The following is a 24567-nucleotide window of genomic DNA, read 5'->3' on the forward strand; positions in this document are numbered from 1 at the left end:
TTTTTTATGTTGAGTTGTATGAATTCTTTATATATTTTGGATATTAACCTCTTACTGGTTATATCATTGTCAAATATTTCCTCCCCATTTGGTAGGTTGTCTTTTTGTTTTGTAAATGGTTTCCTATGTGAAACCATGTTCTTAAATATTATTCTTGTATGTATTGCTGGGTTTAATTTAATGCATGAACAAACCTAGATACATAATGATCAGTTATTGGTTCAATGGGTGTTATTTAAATTATTTGTGTGAACCTGAGCAAGAGATCAGTGTTGGGGATGCAGATCAGCAAATTACTTGTCTATTTGTTACTTGTGGTATAAGCTTAGTTACACAAGAACTGGGTAGTTAACATTCATCTTCTTATTTGAAACTGTCCAGTGATATTTTTCATTGAAATATGGTTGATGTACAATACTATGTAAGTTAGAAGTACACAATACAGTTAACATTCATTTTTGTAGCTGTTAACCAACAAATTGTTGCTAAGACCCTATCAAATAGCCTCACATGTAAAAATGCTATTGTAAATCTCTCAGTATTCTACTATAAAACTCTATTCTTGGTTTGAGATTCTCTTTTAGCATTAATCCCTGCAGTGGTATTTATGAAAGAAATATGCATTTCATTAGTAGTTCAAGTGAAAATTCTGAGTAATGACACTTCCATCACAAACTTCCAGGAAAGAAGAACTCTGGCCTTCATGGGTAGAGTTGTTTAACAGGGCATAAGTGCTGTATTATTATTTGCAGCTTTAATAGTCCTATTTGAATAATGATAGCAGAGTAATATTTGATTTACAAAATAATTTATAGGTTTTGAGAGTAAAACAAGTAGTCATTAATTATATGATTAATTAGTACATAAGAATTCTTCTCATTTGTGTCAATACCCTGAAATCTAAATTGATGAGAGCCTTACTATTTTGATCTAGTTCTTCTATCAGTAGAAAAAATTAGTATTTTGATGTGAACAGTAATTACAGAAGAGTAAGATAAAAAAACACAGAGGGTATATTTTCCAGCTCATGAAAGAAGAGGTTGAAAGTTTAGAGGTATCATAACGAAAGAAATTATATTGTCGAATAGTCACTTAGGAAAGAAAAATCAGTGAATGTTCCTCCTAGTGTTTTTTTGAGAGTTACACTTCAAAATGGGTCTAAAACTGTGAATATTATAATAGAAAACAAGTTCATTCGTTTTTTTTCCTTAAGAATGCTTTCACCAACAAGTTGGCATTTTATACTGTTCCAAAGTAAGATAAAATTCTTAAGCTAGAATTGATCTGAAAAAAAAAAAAAAAAAAACACCCTCTAAAGAAGTAATCATTTAACACATGGGCAGATGAGAGATCATTCTGTAAAGCCTTCTAAGCAAGTCTGATCCTCTCCATTTAACTCAGCAGCCTACCTTACTGTTGTCTGACGCGGCGAATGAGTGCATTTAATTTGGCTCTCTGACATTTAACAGCGTTTGGTTTTGGTTTCAAATAAAACTGGTCCAGCCAGAAGTCAGAATCAGCCCTTGGCAGGCAGCTGTTGTAGAGGGGAGGTGGAGTCAGTCGACCTGGCACCGAATCTCTGCCCTGCCACTCACGGGCTCGGGCACTTTCTCGTCACAGGTGTTTCCCAGGTGGCTCAGTGGGAGGATGCACCCGGCAACGCAGGAGACTGAGCAGTCACTCCAGTTCCATCCCTGGGTCGGGAGGGTCCCCCGGAGGAAGAAATGGCAAGCTACTCTAGTATTGCCTGGAAAATCCCAGGGACAGAGGAACCTGACAGGCTATGATCCATGGCCTCTCAAAGAGCGGGACACAACCGAGAAAGCGCACACACTGCTCTTACCTGGCCTTGGCTTCCTCCCGGGTGGAGGAAGATGACAGCCCAGAAGGGAAGTCCGAAAGTAACACCAGCACTTGCCAGGTATTGTGTTTATGTTTGATAACTTTTAAATATTATCTACTTTGCTGGTACGCAGCCTTTTGTAATGTTGGCATCATTACTACACTAACTGGAAGCCACAGAACGAGGAGAATAGGAAGGAAATAGGGCCACAGGCCCTATTCTTATTTTCCTCTCCCCGGAAGTGGGTGATGGGTTGGTTTGCTTCCTAAGTATACTGTGAAATTCCCCATGCCAGATGCGGGGAAGTTGTTCTTGGAACACTGAATACGGAATGGGTACTGATCTGGATGAAAATTACATTCCCTTTTAAAGGAGAAAAATGCCCTGTCTGAGATTTGGAATATGCTACCAAGGTGATTGCAATTGTTTGTTTCTCTGCTTCACCATTTGGGAAGTACCTACCTTTTACTAGTTCACTTTTCTCCCGTGTAAGATGAGAGTAACCCTAACTGCGTTTCTTTGATTTTGTTAGGGCTGATATGTAGTCACTGAAAATTTTCCATTGTAGTATCATACATTAGAATATCAGTATTCAAAAGAGGGAGTTGAGGTATGATACACCATTCTAATCATAAGCTGTCATATATTGAAGATAACTTTTGTTATTTTTACACATAGATTATAATAAGATCTTTCACCTCCTGTAAACAAGAAAGTTTAGTTCAGTTCAGTCGCTCAGTCATGTCAGACTCTTTGCGACACCATGGACCGCAGCACGCCAGGTTTCCCTGTCCTTCACCAACTCCCAGAGCTTGCTCAAACTCATGTCCATTGAGCTGGTGATGCCATCCAACCATCTCATCCTCTGTCATCCCCTCTCCTCCTGCCTTCAATCTTTCCCAGCATCAGAGTCTTTTCCAAGGAGTCAGTTTTTTGCACCAGGTGGCCAAAGTATTGGAGTTTCAACTTTAGCATCAGTTCTTCCAATGAATATTCAGGACTGATTTCCTTTAGGATTGGCAGGTTTGATCTCCTTGCAGTCCAAGGGACTCTCGTCTTCTCCAACACCACAGTTCAAAAGCATAGTTCTTCAGTGCTCAGCCTTCTCTATGGTCCAACTCTCACATCCATACATGACTACTGGAAAAACCATAGCTTTGGCTAGATGGTCAGCAAAGTAATGTCTCTGCTTTTTTAATATGCTGTCTAGGTTGGTCATAACTTTTCTTCCAAGGAGCAAACGTCTTTTAATTTCATGGCTTCAGTCACCATCTGCAGTGATTTTGGACCCCCCAAAAATAAAGTCTGTCACTGTTTTCATTGTTTCCCCATCTATTTACCATAAAGTGATGGGACCAGATGCCATGATCTTAGTTTTCTGAATGTTGAATTTTAAGCCAACTTTTTCACTCTCCTCTTTCACTTTCATCAAGAGGCTTTTTAGTTCTTCCTCGCTTTCTGCCATAATGGTGGTGTCAAGAAAGTTTACTTGACTCAAAAGTATAATGAATCATTTTATTTTACCACAAATGCTGTAGAATGAAGTGACAATTTAGAAACTAACTTTAGTTATTTATGAGAGTGATCTCCAGGTGCCGACTCCGTCACCCTCAATGACGCTATGACTGTATTTAGTACAGAGGAGGCAAGTGGGCAGCATTTGTCCAGATTATGTAAAATCGTACCTCTTTAAGTTCTGGTGGCAACATGATGACATAGGCTGAAAATTAACCCAGTATACCCTTGACTAAAAGTCTGTTGTCAAGAAAATAGTTAAACTAGCCTTACTTATTTTCCCTTTTTATATTGTTTTTGTTCAGTTGCTTAGTCATATCTGACTCTTTGTGACCCCATGGACTGCAGCACACCAGGCTTTCCTGTCCTTCACCATCTCCTGGATGTTATATAGGAATGTTTTCTCTATTCTTGGAGGTGCGTTTTGATGTCAAAGAAGAAAGACTAATTCAAAATTTCTTTGCCTAATTAAGATCCATTTTCCCTTAATTGTTGTTGTTGTTCAGTTGCCAAGTTATGTCCAACTCTTTGCAACCCCATGGACTGTAGCATGCCAGGCTCCTCTGTCCTCCACTGCCTCCTGGAGTTTGCTCAAATTCAGGTCTGTTGAGTTGGTGATGCTACCTAACCATCTCATTCTCTGCTGTCCCCTTCTCCTTTGATTGCCTTCAGTCTTTCCCAGCAGCAGGGTCTTTTCCAAAGAATGGACACTTTGAATTAGGTGGCAAAAGTGCTGGAGCTTCAGCATTAGTCCTTCCAATGAATATTCAGTGTTGAGTTCCTTTAGGATTAACTGGTTTGACCTCCTTGCCGTCCAAGGGACTCTCAAAAGTCTTATCCAGCATCACAATTCGAAAGCATCAATTGATGCTTTCAGATTGATGCTTTCCAAGTAAACTTGGTAAGTTTAATGAAAAAATTCAGGCAGAATAAATTATACCCATGTACAGACTCGGCTCTTGGAAAGTTTCTTGAGCACTAAGGTATTCCTGGTAAATGTACTTTTAAAAAATATGGAGTGTGTTTGCTTTACAATGTTGTGTTAGCTTCTGTTGTACATTGAAGTGAATCAGCCATATGTATACATATATCCCCTCCGTCTTGGACCTCCTTCCCCCTGTGTTTTACAAGATAGTATGTAAAATCATATGGAGCCTTATTAAATGCTTCAGAGATTGAATGAGTATTTGTAAATTCCTTCAAATTTCTACTAATTGAAAGGATCCGGGTCACAGCCTGTTTAAGAACATCATTTAAGAATGATGGCTTGAATGACTCTGATCATACAAGCAAAAAGTGTTTATGGAACACTGTTCACCAGGTTTGTGTTAAATCCATGGCATGTACTACTGCATTTAACAGTCAACAACCATTCTATAAAGCCGATGTAGTTGTTATCCAGGTTGTGCAGAAGAGGAAGCTGAGGGTCCTGTCTGGGGTCACATGGCCAGGCAGTGGCTGATCTCAGAATGGGCTGCATTGTTTTGACCGCTTTGCATTCTGCTTCCCTCCCTCCCCAACTGCTAGGGGTGGCAAAGCCAGTATAATGACTAATAATAGGAGTGACAGAAACTGCGACTAAACTTTTTTTGGTATTTTGCTTTTATTTTATTCTGGTTATTAAATGATATGCTTATCACAGAATATTTGAAAGCAGTAAGACTATATGTAAAGAAAAATAATCATTATCTAGACCAACTGGAGACAACCACTGTTGCATGGTTTACATTTTAGCATTCTCGAAGGTACTTTCTGAATAAGACATGTTAACATGTTTTCTGTCAAAACAAATTATATGGTGAAATAATTTTGGGAAAGTGAGAGTGAAAGTGAAAGATGCCCAGTCATGTCCTACTCTTTGCAACCCCATGGACTATACAGTCCATGGGATTCTCTAGGCCAGAATACTGGAATGGGTAGCCTTTCCCTTCTGCAGTGGATCTTCCTGACCCAGGAATCGAACTGGGGTCTCCTGCATTGCAGGCAGATTCTTTACCGACTGAGCTATCAGGGAGGTCCCAATTTTGGGAAAGTCTGGGTTAAACAAAATGAAACTGTTTTCTTCCCTAAAGGTCTTCTGGGAAACTTTAATATGCTAATATGTGCAATGGGCTTCCAAAATGGAAACATGGAAAATAACATTTTTCAAATTTATGAGAAGAACACTAATCTGTATCTTAAAATGAGTGTTCTTTCAAATATAGTTTAGATAAACATGCATCCTTCTAGGCTCTTAAATAAACATCTAAATTTTTAACTACAAATATTATTTTTGTTTTCCTTTTCTCCAGGATTGTATTATAGGTTATTTCAGCTATTTAAAACTAATTTAAAGATGCCTTTTGAAATAGTTGTATAACAAACCATATGTGGGTCTCTGTGTGTGTTTGCATTTCTTTTAAAAAATTTTTTCATCTGTGGTTAAACATTTGGACCATTTCCCATTAAATCATTAATAGGGTCTGAGTTTCAGATTTGGGTAAATGTGATTCCAGAACTGAAAGACTGCAGAGTCTTTAGCAGTGAGGAAACCAGCCTAGCTAGAAACTGTGAAAACCATTATAAGTTTCAAAGAAATCTGTGTGGGATGGCCCTGTGACTTGCTCTCTGAGAGAGACATGCCAAAGGAAGAACATTCTTAGGGGGAATAGGAGTAGTCAGTTATTAGAATGGGCTGGGAATTTAGGTGTCTCTGTGTATAATTAGCCACTTGGTTTGGAAGAATACATTTCTTCACATGCAGCCTGTGTGGTCCCCAGGCTAGGCTTGATCTCCTCCCAGAAGCCTGGACACATGGGGAGTTTGGGTTAGTAAATCTTCCCTGGGTCAAGGAGGGTGAGAGGGCTGGGAGTCTCAGGCTCTGTTGAGGGGTAATAAAACTGGGCTTGGCTTTTGAGAAGGGTGGTTTTAAACTTGGATTAATTTGGGAGGTTTGAGTTTGAAGTTCTTTAATAGATAACTCATTTTAACAACAACAAGGAAAGGAAATCTTCCTGAAAGAATTAACAGTTCATTTTTTTTTCCCCCATTCAACAGTCACTTATTGAAGGTTAATGATGTGTCAGGCATTGGGCTGGGCATTGGCAGCTAATTATGTTGAAAATATACAGTACATGGAACTTATATTCATGGAATAGAATTACTTTGGCTGGCATGAAAACGTGATTCAATCTTATTAAAAATACACATCTTTGAACAACCTCCAAGGCAGGGTAAACAATACCCTCTTTGTTTTAAAATAAGTAAAGTCCAAATCTCTGAAATGCCAGTTACTCTGCAGTTTCAAATACTTTTTTTTTTTTTTTTGCCTTGGTTAACATTATGTCTGGTTCTTAGATGAACCTTTCCTTGAATATAGAACTTGTAAATGTGTATGTGCCCTCCCCCTCCCCCCTTGAAAATTCTCCTTGAAATTAGTTCTTCTTACTGGACTCTAGGAAGTTGTTAGCATTGACTTTCTTAGAACTGAGTGTCTAAACTGTCATCTTCAGCCTGAGATTTTTAATGGCAAGACTGGAGAATGCTGCCCTCACTGGGGCAGTGGATCACAAGGCCCGGTGAGGTGCCAAAGGGAAAATTCCTAAAGGGAATATCCAGCAGCCCCGGAGGCCTGAGGACCGTTGCTATGGCAGCAAGAGGTGGTTGGCTCTGGCCGGTTCCCTCTCCGCCTGGAGCTTCCGGCGGGGAGTGGGTGGGGGGTTGCGGGGTGGTGAGCAGCTGAGCAGGCGCAGGGGCAGAGCCACCAGTCTGACATCAGGCAACAGTGGAGGTTATTCTTCATCCTACTGGACTCCAGCTGTCACCCTTGTAGCCTTAAACTTGTGACTGATCTGTGTGACGTGACAGTGAAGAAGCACTGGGAATAGTCTTGGCATTTCAGGACGATGTAGTATTGAATCCTGGCTCAGCCACTGAACAGTTAAGACATTTTGGACAAATTGTCTCACCTCTTTGCTTCTGTTTTCTTTTTCTTTTTTCCATCTGCAAATGAAGATACCTATTTCATAGGCTCAAGCCTGAGGTTAGCTGGAAGTATTTATTTGTGAAATCATGAAATATTGACAGAATAATAAAGCTCATTGACTGTGATTTAAATTTAACAATTAAATGTCTATAGTTAAATTATTAAAGATTTTGAACATTAGCCATATGAAAGGTTCACGCAATTGGTTTAAGCTGCTGACTCTTGGTTTCAAGTAAATTGGTATTCGACATTTGGGTAAGGATCATGGTTCCCCAATAAAAATCATGCTGTTTTGTAATTTGTTACTTCATGGAATGTGATTCTCTGTAAGCAGGCTTTCTCGTCCTTTACAATCATTGGAAAGGCCTCTACCTGGTAAGATGTGGAGATAGTGAGCACACAATGTGTATATTGTCAATATTTGTTCCTTTTTTCCTCTAAAAAAGAAAATAACCAACTAACCAAATATGTTCTTTCACTGGGCTTTATTGTTGGCAGTGTTTCCTGATGAAAAGAGCTTATCTTTGAGATTCCAAGGCAGTTCCCTCATGTATAAGAAGACCAGGTTTTTTTTTTGGACCTTCCCTATCCATGGCTCGGGTTTCATTCTTTTATCAGGAAGCTGCAGGAGCAGAATCCAGGCTGGGAACCTGGTACCAGGTGTTCACATACTGTAAACTATAAATAACCCCTTTACATTAAAGTGATCTGTAAGATGGGAACCATTTATGCATTGTCACAGATACCTGTCTTGAAGTGATTTAGTTGAACGGGTTATGTATTTCCTTCTTAGATTCTTGATGAGGTTAGTTCTCTTGACCACACAAGTTCTCTTAGGTGTGGAGCACAAGGTGACGGCTGCATAAAGCTGTTCTTTCTCATCAAGTGTGTTGGTGCCATCGTCATGTCCTGCTGGTTTCATTTCCACATGATGTGTGTTCAGTCGTGTCCAACTCTTTGTGACCCCATGGACTGTAGTCCACCAGGCTCCTCTGTCCGTGGGTTTTTCCAGGTGAGAAAACTAGAGTGAGTTGCCATTTCCTACTCCAGGGGATCTTCCCGTCCCAGGGGCTGAGTGTCTTCCCAACCCAACAATCCAAGTGTCTTGAGTCTCTTGTGTTGGCAAGTGGATTCTTTACCATTGTGCCATACCTATTCAATTCAAAGGTGTCAATGCCATTTCTGAAGGAAGGTAGATTATTACTTTGGTCTTAAAGAGAACAGCTACATTGTTTCCTCACTACGGTATCCGAACCAGCTTCCCTCCGATCATAAACTATAGAAAATTGGTGAGAACCCTCAAGGTCGTGAAGAAAGAAAGGATGATCATGGAAAAGGGTAGCACATTATAGTGTGTTCACATTTTGAACTGATGTGTTTTGTTAAAAGTGCAAGCATTCTTATTGAAACTGGCTGCTATTTGAATGGTATGAACACTATTTGCACATTACTAGTTTGTGATTTCAGAGAAACAGACATACTTAGTTTCCTGACAGTAGTTATATATTTTATGGGGCTTCCCAGCTGGGTCAGTGGTAAAGAATCCAATGTGGTTGACAGTTTGGCATCTTTTCTGGTATCACTGAGCCTTCACTGCATTTTTTTTAGTTTTCAGTTTGATTAAAAAAAAAAAATCACTTTCTGCCTTGTAAAACCTTGATGGTTTCCAGTCTCATGGGAGAAAATAATTATGATTATTTTAAATGTATATTTCTTAGATCATTTGTGATGTTTGAGGAACTCTTAAAATGTTTAATTTTTATTCACTTTTCTCTTAAAAGTCTACTTCATACCCTTTATCTCATTTATGTTTCTGTATTCATCTTTCTCTTATTGATTTTGTGAAAGTCCTTAATATGTATTTTGCTCTTAATATGGAAAAAATATACACTTTTTAGTTTCTTGTGTTCTAAATATTTCTGCAGTTTTAATCACTTATCATGCAGGTTTGTTTATGGAAACATATTTAGCATTCTAGTTTTTTATTATTTGAGAGACAATTCCATATGTTTTCCTTTGTCTTGCTCAGAAATGCCTGTACTTACTTAGAAATGCATTACTGTATTAGTCTTAAAATTAACCCTTTATCTTAAATTTATGATAGATTAAATGATTGACAGAAACAAACTGAAGTTAATTCTTCTGTGATATGAAATAGTCTAAATTTTTAAAAATTGCCTCAACATTATCTATTGAACAATTGATCTTTTCCTACTGATTTGAAATGGCACATTTATTATATTTATTTTTGTTTCTGTGTTAATGTGTTTTGTTTCTGTGTTCTGTGTTTCTCTTCTGCTCTGTTGATTTTTCTGCTTTTCTATGGGTCTAAAATGTTTTATTTAAACGTGTTTAGGTGTCTCTTTAGTATGTTTTAATGATCTGGTAGGGTTAAGTCATCATGGTTAGTTTTCTTTTTAGAAATTCTTCTGGCTGCTCTCAGGTATTTCTTTTTCCATGTTAAATTTAGAATTGGAAATGAGAATTGATTAACAGCTTCAGTTTTTATACAAATTTTTAGGGAATTGGTATTGCTATTCTGTTGAATTTTCTCATTTGGGAACATGACCCCAGCACTATTCTCTTCCCTTGATGTCTACCTCTGTTAAGAACAGCAGAACTTGCAGATTTTACCATTTGGAAAAAGTATGCCTTCCTAGATGTCCTCTGCCAATAACAAATCACCTTGAGAGCTACTGAATTAACCACGTATCTACAACTAAGTAAATTAACTTTGTCATTACAGTATAGTGCAGTGGTTTTCAAAGTGTAATCAGCAGTGTTAATATCAAGTGGGAACTAGATAGAAAAGCAAATTCTCAGACCTACTTAATCAGAAAGTCTGAGAGTGGAGCCCAGCAGTCTTTTACTAAGCCTTCCAGACGATTCTAACTAAAGAGGAAGATTGAGAACTGGTGTAATGGATGGGGAGCTTAGCGTTGGAGTCATACAGTTGACCCTTGAAAAACACAGGTTTAAACTTTGGGCCTTCTTAAATGTGGGTATTTTTCACTAAATACATGCTATAGTAATATGTGATCCTTTCTGGTTGAGCCTATGGATAGATGCAGAATCCAGGATACAGAGAGCTGGTATAAAGTTACACGCAGATTTTAACTTTGTGTAGGGTCAGTCTCCCTGTCCCCATGTTGTTCACGGGTCAACTGTAGTATAAATTCCCGCTTTAGCCCTTTACTCCAGGGAAATATTGGGTAATTAAAAATTTTATATTTACATAGCCTCATCTGTAATATGGGCTGTTATGAGAATTATATGTGAGTGTGTGTGTGTGTGTGTGTGTGTATAAAAGAGAATTATAAGCATGGTTCTTAATACCATAAGCAAAGGGTATAGATGCTGAGTAGCTATTATTGTTATCAGATTGCCTTCTAGTACACATTATGAGTATTAGATAGTTGTGATATCTTGGGGAATGGAGAGAAAGGTCTGGAAAGCAAGGGGTGTTGCTGGTTTTGATGGGTTCTAGATAATGGGTGATGCCAAGAAAGGCATAAGAATTCCTAGTGTAGACAGTGAGGATAAACACTTTCAGTCTTGTTCAGGTTTGATGCCTTTTAAGCGAGAAAACACTATAGCCCTCTATTATTGAAATCCTGGGAATTCCATCAGGAATTCATGGAACCTGGAAAATGGAAAAAAAAATGTTACTCAGCATATGGATGGGTTAGTTTATGTCAGAAACGGCTAGGTATTTGGCATAAAATAGTGATTAGGGTTTAGATATAGCTTATGAGTGGTTCACAATTGGATGGTAGAAATACCTATTTGATGTGACACTGTTGGTAGCAAGGCTAGGAATAAAGGCACACGTGGATGGCTGTGAGAGCTCTGAGGCTTCCTGGAAGAAGTAACTCGTGACCTGATCTTGAAAGACAAGTATATCCTCCTCCGGGAGAGGTATGTAGAAAATGCCATAAAAACTCACCCAGTGATTAGTTCTGGTTGATAGCACCAGGGTTCTTACAGTGAAGGTGACTTAAAGGCTTGGAAGTTGCCAAGCCAGAAAAAAGAGATGGATATTGTAAATGGAGACATACATACACCACAATGCCCTGACTATTGGGGAATGTGGAGTAGTCCAGTGTGAGTAGAGCATATGGGCTGGGCAGGGGCAGGTGAGGCTACAGACAAAGCTGAGCCCAGTTATGCAAGTTCTCCTAAGATTAAGGTGGACTAAAAGACATTTTGCTTTAGTACTTTGTCTTGTTTTTAGGTCTTCATCTTTTTTTTTTCCCTTTGGTAACCTATACTGTTACAATCATATCACCTAAGGAATTTAGGTTATGAGTTCAGAAAAGCATTTCTGTTTAAAGTTCATGTTATGTAGTGCAATTTTATTTTGTGTCCTATTTGGCCTTTCTCAGTATTAAAGACATAACTTGTGGGTTCAAAAGTTGGTTAGTGAATTCCAACAAAGCCTCTTCCACCCTTGGGTGTGGTCTAGAGTTATCCTTGCTACTTGAAGCAGCACTGTCAACATCCATATACCCAAGGCTTCCCCACTGAGTCCATGGATGTTTCTTATGCCCACTGGAGTCATGCCTTGGAACTAGGCCATTTGACTGGGCTCTGAGTCCCTGGCTAGCTAATTTTTTTTACTCTTGGAGCCTGGATTTCTATGGCCTTTAATTAGCTGTGAGCCTGCTGTGAATCAGAGAGACCCACCAAGAGCCTTGACCGCATCCCCAACCTGACTTCTACACATAGCACAAGTGTCTTGAGACCTGGTCTATTGTGTTTTATCCACCGATAGCCCTTTATTATAGTATAGATGCCCTTTATAACCAATGCTGAACCTAAGCCTAGCAACTCTGGGGGGTTAATTTTGACTTTTGGTCTCACAGACTGGTCAGCCTTTCTCGCCGCCATGCCCCTTAGCCCACTATTTACTTTTATTCTGAGTGGAAGAAGTGTATTTGTACATTATAAGAATTAGAAATCGCCAAATCTTGTGGACTCTTACAATATAATATCCCTTTCCTTGATGTTCTTGTTTGAGCCTGGACTATTTTGATAGCCCCCTTTTTTGCTCTGTGTTTTTATTTTTCAGGATTTAAGATAATTATAGGAATATTTCCAAATCATGAGGTATTTCTTATCAAGCTCCCCTTGCTCTCCCCCAAAAGGTCTTTGCTTACTATGCTGTAAAAGCCAGACTCTGTAGCAAACATTGGGAATGCACGGATGCCTGGTCTTAACTTTCCTTTTTGGCTTCATCTCCCATCATCTCCCTGTATTCACATTCTTTTCAGACCTGGGGGTATCTCCTGAATACTGGGAAGTTTCAGTCTCCTTGCTTTTGTCAAGTGTTTTTCAGTTGTGGAATTCTACTGGCCACCTCACTGCCCAGAGGAATCCACACATTTTTTTCAAGGCTCAGTTGCAAATTCCACCTTCTCCTGGAAGCTTTTACAGATCCCTGAGCCAAATATATTTCTTTTTTTACTTTTTGCTTTCATGGTACTTTGATTCTAACTCTGTCAGAGCATGTATTACTGTGTTTTATTTTTGTTTTGTTTATAAGCTTGTTTCTCACTAAGTTGTAAGCTTCTTAAGGGTAAGATTTATTCATCATTTTATCCACAATAGCAGTGATTCATATTATTTTGTTCACAGTGGGTTTTCAATTACTGCTTTGTCCACATTAGGATTTTGGTGGTCTAAGAAACTACTTTTTGTGGAGAGCAATGTAGTGGAAGGGTTTGTGTTTTTCTGATAGTTGCCTATTTATTCTAGCCTGTTCTTTCTCTTTTCTCCTTCTTACATGTCAGAAGAATCTGGGTAAGTGCTTGAGGCTCTAAAAGGAATGGTTTGGGAAGGAGCACTCCCTATGGACCTTTAACTAATAAAAGTGATTGCAGTGCTTTCATTGAAAGTTGCTTGAAAATAAGTCATAGCCCTTATCATTTATTGATATTATTAAAACCAACTACTATGGCAACACCTTCACAAACACTGGCTCACTTAGTCCTCCCAACAACCCTGTGGGATTCACATTTCATTCCTTTTTACACAGGAGGACACTCTGAAGCTCATAGTTTTCTTAACCTAGATGGAGGAAAGGATAAAACCATGTTTTCATGTCAAGTCTATCTGATTCCAAAGCCTATATTCTCCATCACAGTGCTGTCCTGCTTTACCTGAACATTTGAATAGTGTATGTTTCTGACCCTGCCTACCTGCTGCAGAGATCAAATCAAGTTCAGCTTCAAGATCAGCTGGCAGTGGAAAAAAGTAATTTCAGTGCGTACCCTTCCCCAAACTAGTGCTTATCAGCTTGAAGATGCTTAAGGTGACCACAAGGTAAATTAATTTATCAGAATCAATTATAAAGATGTTAAGTTAAAAATGTAAACATTAATTCAAAGACTTTTATATCACATAGAGTTGGTCATTGGATAAACACAAAGAATTGATTTTTAGCTCTTCTTCCTTTGCTGTATGATTAGAGGACTAGTAATTAGATCCTATTGGAGGGTGATGGAAGATTTCAGAAGATAACGAGAATTTACACATTTTTCTACAGTTCGGGGTGATTACCTTCAAACCGAGAAGGAAAAGCTGTGAATTAAATTTTTTTTTTGCATATATGTCTACCTACTTTTTCTTTACCTGATGTATGGAAGTTCTGTTTTTTCTTTTCTTTATTTTTTTTTCCTCTTTAATCAAATAGGATTTCCAATGAAGGATCATTTGTCCTCGGAACTTTTGAATCAAGTCATCATTGTGGGAAAAATAAATTAGCAAAAGTGATGACTTTTATTTTCCTGACCGTCAATATTTATGCAGTGAGATAAAAGTGAATGGGAAATTATTAGATTTATTTATTCAATAACTGTTGAGCACTACTCTATTCCAGAGTCTCTAATAGGACAGACCCAGTGACTTCTTCAGAGACCTCATAACTGATGATCAGTAGATCATCAGTTTTTAATTTTACACATGACAGCAAGAGGAATGTACAAAAATTGACGAACATTTATTAAGACCTTATTAGATGCTAAGGACTTCTCACGTGGTGCAGTGGTAAAGAATCTGCCTGACAATGCAGGAGACAAGAGACGCAGGTTTGATTCCTGGGTTGGGAAGATCCCTTGGAGAAGGATATGGCAACCCACTCCAATATTCCTGCCTGGAAATCCCATGGACAGAGGAGCCTGGCAGGCTACAATCCATGGGGTTGCAAAGAGTCAGACACAATCTTACGATAAGTATGCTAACTATATTAGAGCATTTGTCTTTCTAACTTGTGTATGAGATACTACTATCTTTGTCCTTATTTATCAGATGAAAAAATAAAACAGAACAAAACCTGAGATAATGAGAGAGAAAGCAACTTCTCCAAGATCATCCTTGGTACTTTACTGCTATGAGCCATCCTTTCAAAGTATATGTGATTTTAGTATGTCTCTTGTGAAGGACTTTCTTTAGAAGTTACTTTCCCAAAACTTGACAAACAATATTCTGTCTGCCTGTTCTCACTTTGTCATGTGAACTTGGGTCTGAAGATGTGCCATTTTCTTATTGAGTAACCTTGGGGAAGTTACTCTCAGAGTCCCTGTTCCCTTGCTCACAAAATGGCAATTAAAACATTTTCATGTATTTGTAAAGCATATGGTAGTAGATCCCTAAAAACAGTTCCCATTTCTTTTTCTCTTTTACTTTTCCATAAAACGACTCAATCATAAAACTGTATAAAAAAGTAGTACTGAATTTTTTTAGCTTGGCCACTAACAATTTTCTTGTAAACAATGAGTTTCAGCAGCCTAATAAGTTGTGAAGTTGGAAAGTAAACACTGAACTTGAAATTGGAAGTCTTGTGTTAGTTTGCTACTTTGTTGTCCTTTTCTTATTTTAAGAGGGATGGAAATGCTTTCAGTTAATAATTACCTCATGACTTTTTACTACTTCTTGGTGTTTGAAAGAGCTACCAGCCCTGCAGTCAGGCAAGGGGAAATAATCCACACCCTCAATGTTCCGTTTGGATGATGAGAGTCAGTTACATAATGGGAATAATGCTGTTTCTATCTCTCAAGCTAAACAACTCTGTGTGTGTGTGTGTGTATGTATGTGTGTGGGCGTGCACACTCACGCAATCATGCTCAGTCATGTCTGACTCTTTGTGACCCTATGGACTGTAGCCCCCAGGCTTCTCTGTCCATGGAATTTTTGCAGTCAAGAATACCGGAGTGGTTTGCCATTTTCTACTCCAGGGGAATCTTCCTGACCCAGGGATCAAACCCACGTCTTTTGCATCTCCTGCCTTGGCAGGCAGATTCTTTACCACTGTGCCATGTGGGAAGCAACTGTGATTCTAGATAAAATCTTTCCTCTCGGGTAAGCTTTTCGAGTGCCCAGTTTGACTTTACAATTTCGTAATATTTGGTTACCCCCATGAGGTCTTTTGAAGGTACATGGTTGTTTATCCAGTGGTTAAAGTAAATGCATGACTAGAAAATCTTGGTTGTTGATTAAACGAAGATGTCATATGACAGTGTGGATTTTCTTGTTGGTATTGTGTTAAACTGTGCTGAAAAACTAGATTTAAAGTAGTAACTCACTACAGTGAAGATGTGTAATACTGTATTAATTTAATGTTTACACATCAATCTATTTGATACACCTCTATGAATCATAATTAGAAGTATATGTCACTTTCTGTAATTCTGGAAAAGTTGTTCAAAATAGCTTTTTTTAAATTTGGAAATTTGATTTTTGATCTTAAATATACTGAAAGAAGTTACTTAAAGGAATCAATGTGAAATTTGGGGTGAGGTGAATAATCAAGCCCTGCTTCCCTTTTAGCTCAGTCAGTAAAGACTCTGCCTGCCGTGCAGGAGACCCGGGTTCGATCCCTGGGTCGGGAAGATTCCCTGGAGAAGGAAATGGCGACCCACTCTAGTATCCTTGCCTGGAAAATCTCATGGACAGAGGAGCCTGGTGGGCTGCAGTCCATGAGGTCGCAAAGAGTCAGGCACGACTGAGTGACTAACACAACACAACAATATATTTGAGTTTACATAAATGAACTTTTGAGAAGGAAATGGCAGCCTACTCCAGGATTCTTGCCTGGAGAATTCCATGGACAGAGGAGCCTGGCAGTTTGCAGTCCATGGGGTCGCAAAGAGGCAGACACATCTGAGTGACTAACACAACAACAACAAATGAACTTTATTGAGTTACGCCATATTTATGGAGAAAATACAAAAAAGGACTATCTTGTTACACATCACTTTGCAACTGTGTAATTAAAGTCAATAACTTTTAAAAATAAGGTCTATTCTATATTAAATCAGGGCCCTACTTTTCTTAAACATAAAACCTAGCAAACAGTTATGAAGTGTTTACTTATTATAAGCCAGGTACCAAGAGCTTAGCATGTGTTTTATTTTTGTAGCAACTCAGAGATGAGTGCTAAGATGCTTGTTGAACAACCGGAGGAATTCAGGCAGAGAAAGGCAAGACCTTGTCAAGATTAGAGACTTAGAAGCTGGTGAGAGCAGCAGTGTGGACCCATTCACATTCACTTAACCACTAGTCTACCAGGTTTCTCTAGTATTACAAGAATGGTTCCTAGTTGATGAAGTTTTTTTCCTGTGAAAATGAAATTTATCATTAATATTTTATTCTAGTAATATAGATAGATAAATACTAGATGTGAACTAAGTAGATTATGAAACTAGAGGAGTACAGGGACAATGTATGTCTTACCTACTTCCCTACATAGGTCGCAAATGCCTAGCACACAGTAGACCAGTTAATTCATTTTTAAAATGGAATCAATTAAAATACATTTTTGTAGAATTGTGGTATGAAAAGAATTATACATGTATAATGATTTAAATTTTGTCTGTAAAGCAGGCATTAACCATAGAGGCATTCAATGTCTTGTCTCCTGATCTAGTTTCTTACATAATACAACAAAAGTCAGAAATTCTATTGGTTTTCTTCTCTTTTATTTGTGATGCTGGATGTTGGTAAAAGTAAGTCTCCAAATACCTCTAGTTGTGATGTCTTACAAAAATGCTACCACAGAGGATGATAAATTTATATTAATAGTTGTGAGTGGATGTCTAGCATTTGACTTGGAAGATATAAATGAAAACTTTTTCCCCTGCATTTTTGCAGATTGCTGTTCAGATTCTTGATTTATTCTTAGCCTTAACTTGATGGCAGAAACTTGGACTTGCTTTTTGTCTGTGTCATTTTTTTTATACTTGTTAATTTCATCCTTAATGTTTGATTTTTTTTCTAGGATACCTCTTTTTTCCCCCCAGAATATCTTTTCAAAATCAGTAGTCATAGAGGCAAGGAAATTGAGAGAGAAACTGGTGCAAATATTTGCATTGGGGGTTGGAAAGTCTAACCCAATATAGAAACTGGTCACACATGATAGATTTTAGCCCTCTAATAGTCACTGTTTATATATATTTCATTGAATCTAAAATGCTATCGAGTTTTAGGTTCACCTTTATTTTATATACTACTAAAAGAAAAAACACTATCAATTAAACTAGTACACTGTTCTTAAGTTTTTCTTTTTTTTAATTAAGGCATAATTGTGTGGTAAAATTTACTTAGTTTAATGTTTATTGCTGCAAGTTTTGACAAACAAATGCAGTCATAACATACCATCCCAACACTATCAAAACTGAGCTATAGAAAAATTCCATACACAATATATTTCCAATTAGTTTTTCTATTTAATAATGTTAAAAGGGATTTTAAATAAATTTGACATATTTAATTATGTTGTTGTTCAGTTGCTGAGTCATATCTGAATCTCTGTGACCCCATGGACTGCAGTACGCCAGGCCTCCCTGTCTCTCACTGTCTTCCAGAGTTTGCCCAAGTTCATGTCCATTGAATTGGCGATAATTGGTCCAATCATCTCATCCTCTGCCACCCATTCTTCTCCTGCCCTCAGTCTTTTCCAGTATCAGGGTCAATCCCAATGAGTTGGCTTTTGGTATCTGGTGGCAACTAGCACCTTCAGCATCTGTGCTTCCAATGAATATTTTAGGGTTGATTTCCTTTAGCGTTGAGTGGTTTGATCTCCTTGCGTCCAAGGGACTCTCAAGAGTCTTCTCTAACACCACAGTTTGGAAACATCAGTTCTTTGGCACTCAGCCTTCTTTATGTATGGTCCAACCCTCACATCCATACATGACTACTGGAAAGACCATAGCTTTGACTCTATAGACCTTTGTTGGCAAAGTGATGTCTCTGCTTTTTAATGTTGCTTTTCTTCCAAGAAGCAAGCGTCTCTAATTTTATTTATATTTTATTTCTTGGATATAAAAAATTTCAATTTAATTATTTTTTTGGTAATCATAGAAAGGAACATATAAATAAAATAAACATTTTTTTCCCCCTTAAATTTCTTCATATTCTGAGTCTGATTCTTCTTTTGGACTCAGAGTTGTCAGTGACTACTATTTCATTCAATCTTGTCCTCTGCAGTCAAGAGCATGGAGGATGTTACAGCACTCCTGGAAATGCACTCTATTGCTGGCTCCTGGGATTTTTCCTTCAAGTTGATTATGTCCATTACATAAGTTTTGGCTAACATTTTCTTATTTGACTAACTTCTAGGTTTTGTTTTTTCCTTGAGTGGACTGTCACTGGAAGTTAAGCAACTTCTGTGCGAAGTCAGTAGGAACTTTCTCACATATTGAGGCTTGAAGCCTTTGTGTTATTCTTTCAGTTCAGTTCAGTTCAGTCGCTCAGTCATGTCCGACTCTTTGCGACCCTGTGGACTGCTGCACACCAGGCCTCCCTGTCCATCACCAACTCCCGGAGTTTACTCAAACTCATGTTCATTGAGTCGGTAATGCCATCCAGCCTTCTCATCCTCTGCCGTCCCCTTCTTCTCCTGCCTTCAATCTTTCCCAGCATCAGGGTCTTGACCAATGAGTCGGTTCTTCTTGTCAGGTGGCCAAAGTGTTGGAGTTTCAGCTTCAGCATCAGTCCTTCCAATGAACACCCAGGACTGATCTCCTTTAGGATGGACTGGTTGGATCTCCTTGCAGTCCAAGGGACTCTCAAGAGTCTTCTCCAACACCACAGTTCAAAAGCATCAATTTTTTGGCACTTAGCTTTCTTCTGGAGAAGGAAATGGCAACCCACTCCAGTATTCTTGCCTGGAAAATCCCATGGACTGAGGATCCTGGTAGGCTACAGTCCATGGGGTCGCAAAGAGTCCGACACGACTGAGCGACTTCACTCCTTAACTTTCTTCATAGTCCAACTCTCACTTGTTGGATGCATTAAGTCATTGGTCTCATTAGCTATTTCTTGCTTTCACATATCTTTGTCTTCTCCAAGAGCTCTGGTAGTTTCTTTACCTCCTGATGTTTTGCCTGGTTGGCAGTATCAAATGAATAGCTACAAGAGTGCACATAATGCCCGGAGGTTAATGACAACATGGACACCTAGGACCACACATGGACATCCTGCATCGTGACTGTCACCTGGCCAACAGCGAGTGTGAGACGACCATGGAGTGTTGGACACAACTAGGCTTCACACTTGTCAAAAAGTGAGAGAAAAGTGTGGATTAGAATAGACAAAATAGTGTTTTATGCCCACCACTACACATTATTATGCATGAGAAAATTGAGGTTCACAGTGATTAGTTTAGGGTCATAGAACTCTGGGAGCAAAGCTGAAGCCAGACACTAGGTTTCTGTCTGCTAGTTTGAAGACCTTTTCATAATACCCCTGGGAGAGATGTTTTGATCTAACAGGAGGCTGGTGTGATAGCAAGCCTATTGGTTTGGTGGTCGAACAGATGAGTTATTTGTATTCTTGTTCTGGGTTTACAAACCTGTGTCTCTGGAAATTATCTGCATTCTTTGTCTCATTTTTTTTTTTTTTTTCTCATCCAAGAAATGAGTTGATGATGATGATACTTCCTTCAGAGAATTGTTACACTTAATGAATACTTGCATAAAAATATGACATACTCTTTTTTAGAATTGAAAAAATACTATTTTCTTTTCTCCATACTTTCTTCCTTTGTATGAAATTAAACCTGTTGTCCCAAATATTTGGTAGATAACTCTAGAGACTTTTAAATTTCTTTATCATGTTGTGAAATTCTGTAGTCCTGGCATGTAAGTGTTGAGGCATGACAAAAAAGTCCCACGAGTCTGATCATTGACATGAAACATACACTTGGTAGTTCCTTCCTCAAGTCGTGGCAGCTTCCTGATTCAATAAGTGGCTCTAGCGCAATACTGTCCAAATGTTTAAAGGATTCTCTGTTGTTTTGCTTTCTGTATTTGTTTTGAAAAGTTAAACACAGATGTTTTAGAAGTTACAAAACACATTCAGATTTTTATCACCGAGAAATCATTTAACATTTTTTCATAATATTTTACTATCTTTTTTTCAAAGACAGAAAGATTATAGATAAAGCTAAAATTTCCTTTAACCACTATTCCTGTTCTAGTCACCTTCCAGAAGTGACCAGTACCACTTAATGTGTGTGTGTATTTCTGATCTAATTTTTGTACTTAGATAGGAGTAAGCAATATAGTGAATGCTTTTATAATTAATTGGTATATGCTTTTCATATATTTATTTTTCTTTATTTCTTTTCAAATAATTTTTGTTTAGGATAGTTTTGGTTTTTAAAGCTCCCACTGTCAATGACATCTCTGACATCTGAATTCTTTTTAGGGAACTGAATAAAATTCAGCAGTATGAATTTTGATAATTGGTGATTTGAAAAATAATCAATTTTTAAAATATGTTCATGGCATAGATAATGATAAAAAATTAGCTTCAATTTTGCCATCCAAAAAATCAAATATTTTGATTTTAGGTGTTTTCTTTAACTGCTTTAAAATTTTAGATTCTGTATTTTTATATAAATATTTCTATGTTGGTACAATCTTCATCATAATTTTAATTCTACATCATATTCAATTGTATTGTTGTGCCATTATTTAACTCTTGTTTGGTGCATGGTTTGTTATATAATTACTCTTATGTTATATAACTTGAATTTTTAGAAATTAAGCTTTTTTTAAAAACAAATTTTCCTGTTAAACATTTGCTCTGAAAATATATATGACACTCTTACATTTTTGGAATATAACCACTCCCCACCCCAAATTTAATTTTCAAATCTCTTAAGAAGAAAGATCTTGAATTGAATACATCTCAAATATCAGCCAAAGAAACTATTCCATAGTCAAGCATCCAAAAATATGTTGATTTTCATTAGAAGTATAGGCAATAGAACTGACTTAAATGGGTTTCTTTTAATGGCTGAGTCTCTGGTGGCTCAGACAGTAAAGCGTCTGCCTACAATGTGGGAGACCTTGGTTCAATCCCTGGGTCAGGAAGATCTCCTGGAGAAGGAAATGGCAACCTCCTCCAGTATTCTTGCCTGGAAAATCCCATGGATGGAGGAGCCTGGTAGGCTACAGTCCACAGGGTCACAAAGTCTGACACAACTGAGTGACTTCACTTTCACTTTCAATATTCCACTGTATATGTATACCACAAATTACTTATCTATTCATCTATCAGTGGACATCTAGGTTGCTTCCATGTCCTAGCTATTGTAAATAGTGCTGCTATGAACATTGGGGTTCAGTTCAGTTGCTCAGTTGTGTCCGACTCTTTGTGACACCATGGACTGCAGCACGCCAGGCCTCCCTGATTATCACCAACTCCCGGAGTTTACTCATACTCATGTCCATTGAGTCAGTGATGCCATCCAACCATCTCATCCTCTGTCATCCCCTTCTCCTCCCACCTTCAATCTTTCCCAGCATCTGGGTCTCTTCAAATGAGTCAGCTCTTTGCCTCAGGTGGCCAAAGTATTGGAGTTTCAGCTTCACCACCAGTCCTTCCAATGAATATTCAGGACTGATCTCCTTTAGGATGGACTGGTTGGATCTCCTTGCAGTGCAAGGGACTCTCAACAGTCTTCTCCAACACCACAGTTCAAAAGCATCAATTCTTTGGTGTTCAGCTTTCTTCACAGTCCAACTCTCTCATCTATACATGACTACTGGAAAAACCATAGCTTTGACAAGACAGACCTTTGTCGGCAAAGCAATGTCTCTGCTTTTTAATATGCTGTCTAGGTTGGTCATAGCTTTTCTTCCAAGGAACAAGTACCTTTTAATTTCATGGCTGCAATCACCATCTGCATTGATTTTGAAGCCCCCCAAAATAAAGTCTGACACTGTTTCCACTGTTTCCCCAATTATTTGCCGTGAAGTGATGGGACCAGATGCCATGATCTTAGTTTTCTGAATGTTGAGCTTTAAGCCAATTTTTTCACTCTCCTCTTTCACTTTCATCAAGAGGCTTTTCAGTTCCTCTTCACTTTCTGCCATAAGGGTGGTGTCATCTGCATATGTAAGGTTATTGATATTTCTCCCAGCAATCTTGATTCCAGCTTGTGCTTCTTCCAGCCCAGCGTTTCTCATGATGTACTCTGCATATAAGTTAAATAAGCAGGGTGACAATATACAGCCTTTGCGTACTCCTTTTCCTATTTGGAACCGGTGTGTTGTTCCATGTCCAGTTCTAAGTATTGCTTCCTGACCTGCATACAGGTTTCTCAAGAGACAGGTCAGGTGGTCTGGTATTCCCATCTCTTGAAGAATTTTCCACAGTTTGTGATCCACACAGTCAAAGGCTTTGGCATAGTGAGTAAAGCAGAAGTAGATTTTTTTTTTTCTGGAACTCTCTTGCTTTTTTGATGATTCAGCAGATGGCAAGAGTGAACATTGGGGTATATGTGTCTTTTTCAGTTATGGTTTCCTCAGAGTGTATGCCCAGTCGTGGGATTGCTGGAACATATGGTAGTTTTACTCCTAGCTTTTTAAGGGATCTCCATACTGTTCTCTGTAGTGGGTGTATCAGTTTACATTTCTACCAACAGAGCAAGAAGGTTTCCTTTTCTCCACACCCTCTCTAGCATTATGAATCTAAAGCCAGTTATACAGACTCAAGTAAGTCCAAAAGGGAAAAACAAATTTTGTATATTAATGCATATATATGGAATCTGGGAAGATGGTACTGGTGAATCCATTTGCAGAGCAGGAATAGCAATGTAGACATAGAGAACAGACTTTGGACACAGCTGGGGAAGGAGAGGGTAGGACATTGACAAAGCAACATTGAAATATACACATTATTATATGTAAAATAGATAACTAATAGGAAGTTGCCGTATAACTCAGGGAGCTCAACCAAGTGCTCTGTGATGACCTAGAGGGGTGGAATGGGGTGGGGGGTTGGGGAGAGGTTCAAGAGAGAGGGGACTTATGGCTGGTTCACATTGTTGTATGGAAGAAACCAACACAATATTGTAAAGCAGTTATCCTCCAATTAAAAATAAATTTAAAAAGTTAAACTGGCAACATCCCCCCAAAAAGAAATATAGGTAATCAATCTTATGATTAGAAGGTATGTTCTCTCTGTTATAAATTCATCAGTACATTACTGTGTCAGTTGATAATAAGTGACAGATCTCTGAAAGAGTTGCAAGTTTGTTTAGTCTCTATATTCTTAAAGCCCCAAGTATGAAATTTATTGATAAACTCCTTAAAGTGAAAGTGAAGTCACTCAGTCATGTCCAACTCTTTGTGACCCAGTGGACTGTAGCCCTACCAGTCTCCTCCATCCATGGGATTTTCCAGGCAAGAATACTGGAGTGGGTTGCCATTTTCTTCTCCAGGAGATCTTCCTGACCCAGAAATTGAACCCAGGTCTCCTGCATTGTAGGCAGACCCTTTACCATCTGAGCCACAGGGAAAGTAGCTGATAACTTAGAGACTAAATGTCATCTTGTCATTTCTTAATAATCTGAGAATTGGCTATTTATTTTTGAAAGAACAAATCTATAATTTGGAGGCATTTTTACATTTACTTTGGGCAACTAATCCTGTAGAATTTTAGACCACAAAAATATTTTTATATTAATCTTCTGATTATATAGGTGAAGACTAGGAATCCCCAGCATGACTTTCTTGGAAACAAGAATTTTGTTGTCTAGGGAAATTTTACTATATAATGTAGAAATAATTCATCATCAAATATGTTATGTAATAAGGAATATTTATTTCCTTTGTATGTGAATATGTATACCACATAGTTTATATGAATGTTATAAACATACCTACCAGAGTATTAAAATATATAAACTGCATATATTTCTCAACTTTGATGTTTCTACAGAAATGTGGTAATA

The 24567-nt window shown here is 38.1% G+C and overlaps 1 protein-coding gene across 5 annotated transcripts in view; it reads left to right on the forward strand.

Annotated features, from left to right (window-relative positions):
• COBLL1 (cordon-bleu WH2 repeat protein like 1) overlaps nucleotides 1-24567 on the forward strand; it is a 164923-nt gene that overhangs the window by 15057 nt on the left and 125299 nt on the right. The window contains exon 1 of one of the 5 annotated variants that reach the window (XM_061135177.1): nucleotides 1776-1921. The exons of the other annotated variants lie outside the window; for them this stretch is intronic. Coding sequence (XP_060991160.1) covers nucleotides 1791-1921 — 131 coding nt within the window. The 5' untranslated portion in view covers nucleotides 1776-1790. Of the gene's footprint in view, nucleotides 1-1775; nucleotides 1922-24567 lie in introns of those variants that run through there. 5 annotated transcript variants of the gene reach the window in all.

Source organism: Dama dama, chromosome 33, assembly GCF_033118175.1.
Source record: "Dama dama isolate Ldn47 chromosome 33, ASM3311817v1, whole genome shotgun sequence".
In the NCBI taxonomy this organism is placed as follows: domain Eukaryota; kingdom Metazoa; phylum Chordata; class Mammalia; order Artiodactyla; family Cervidae; genus Dama; species Dama dama.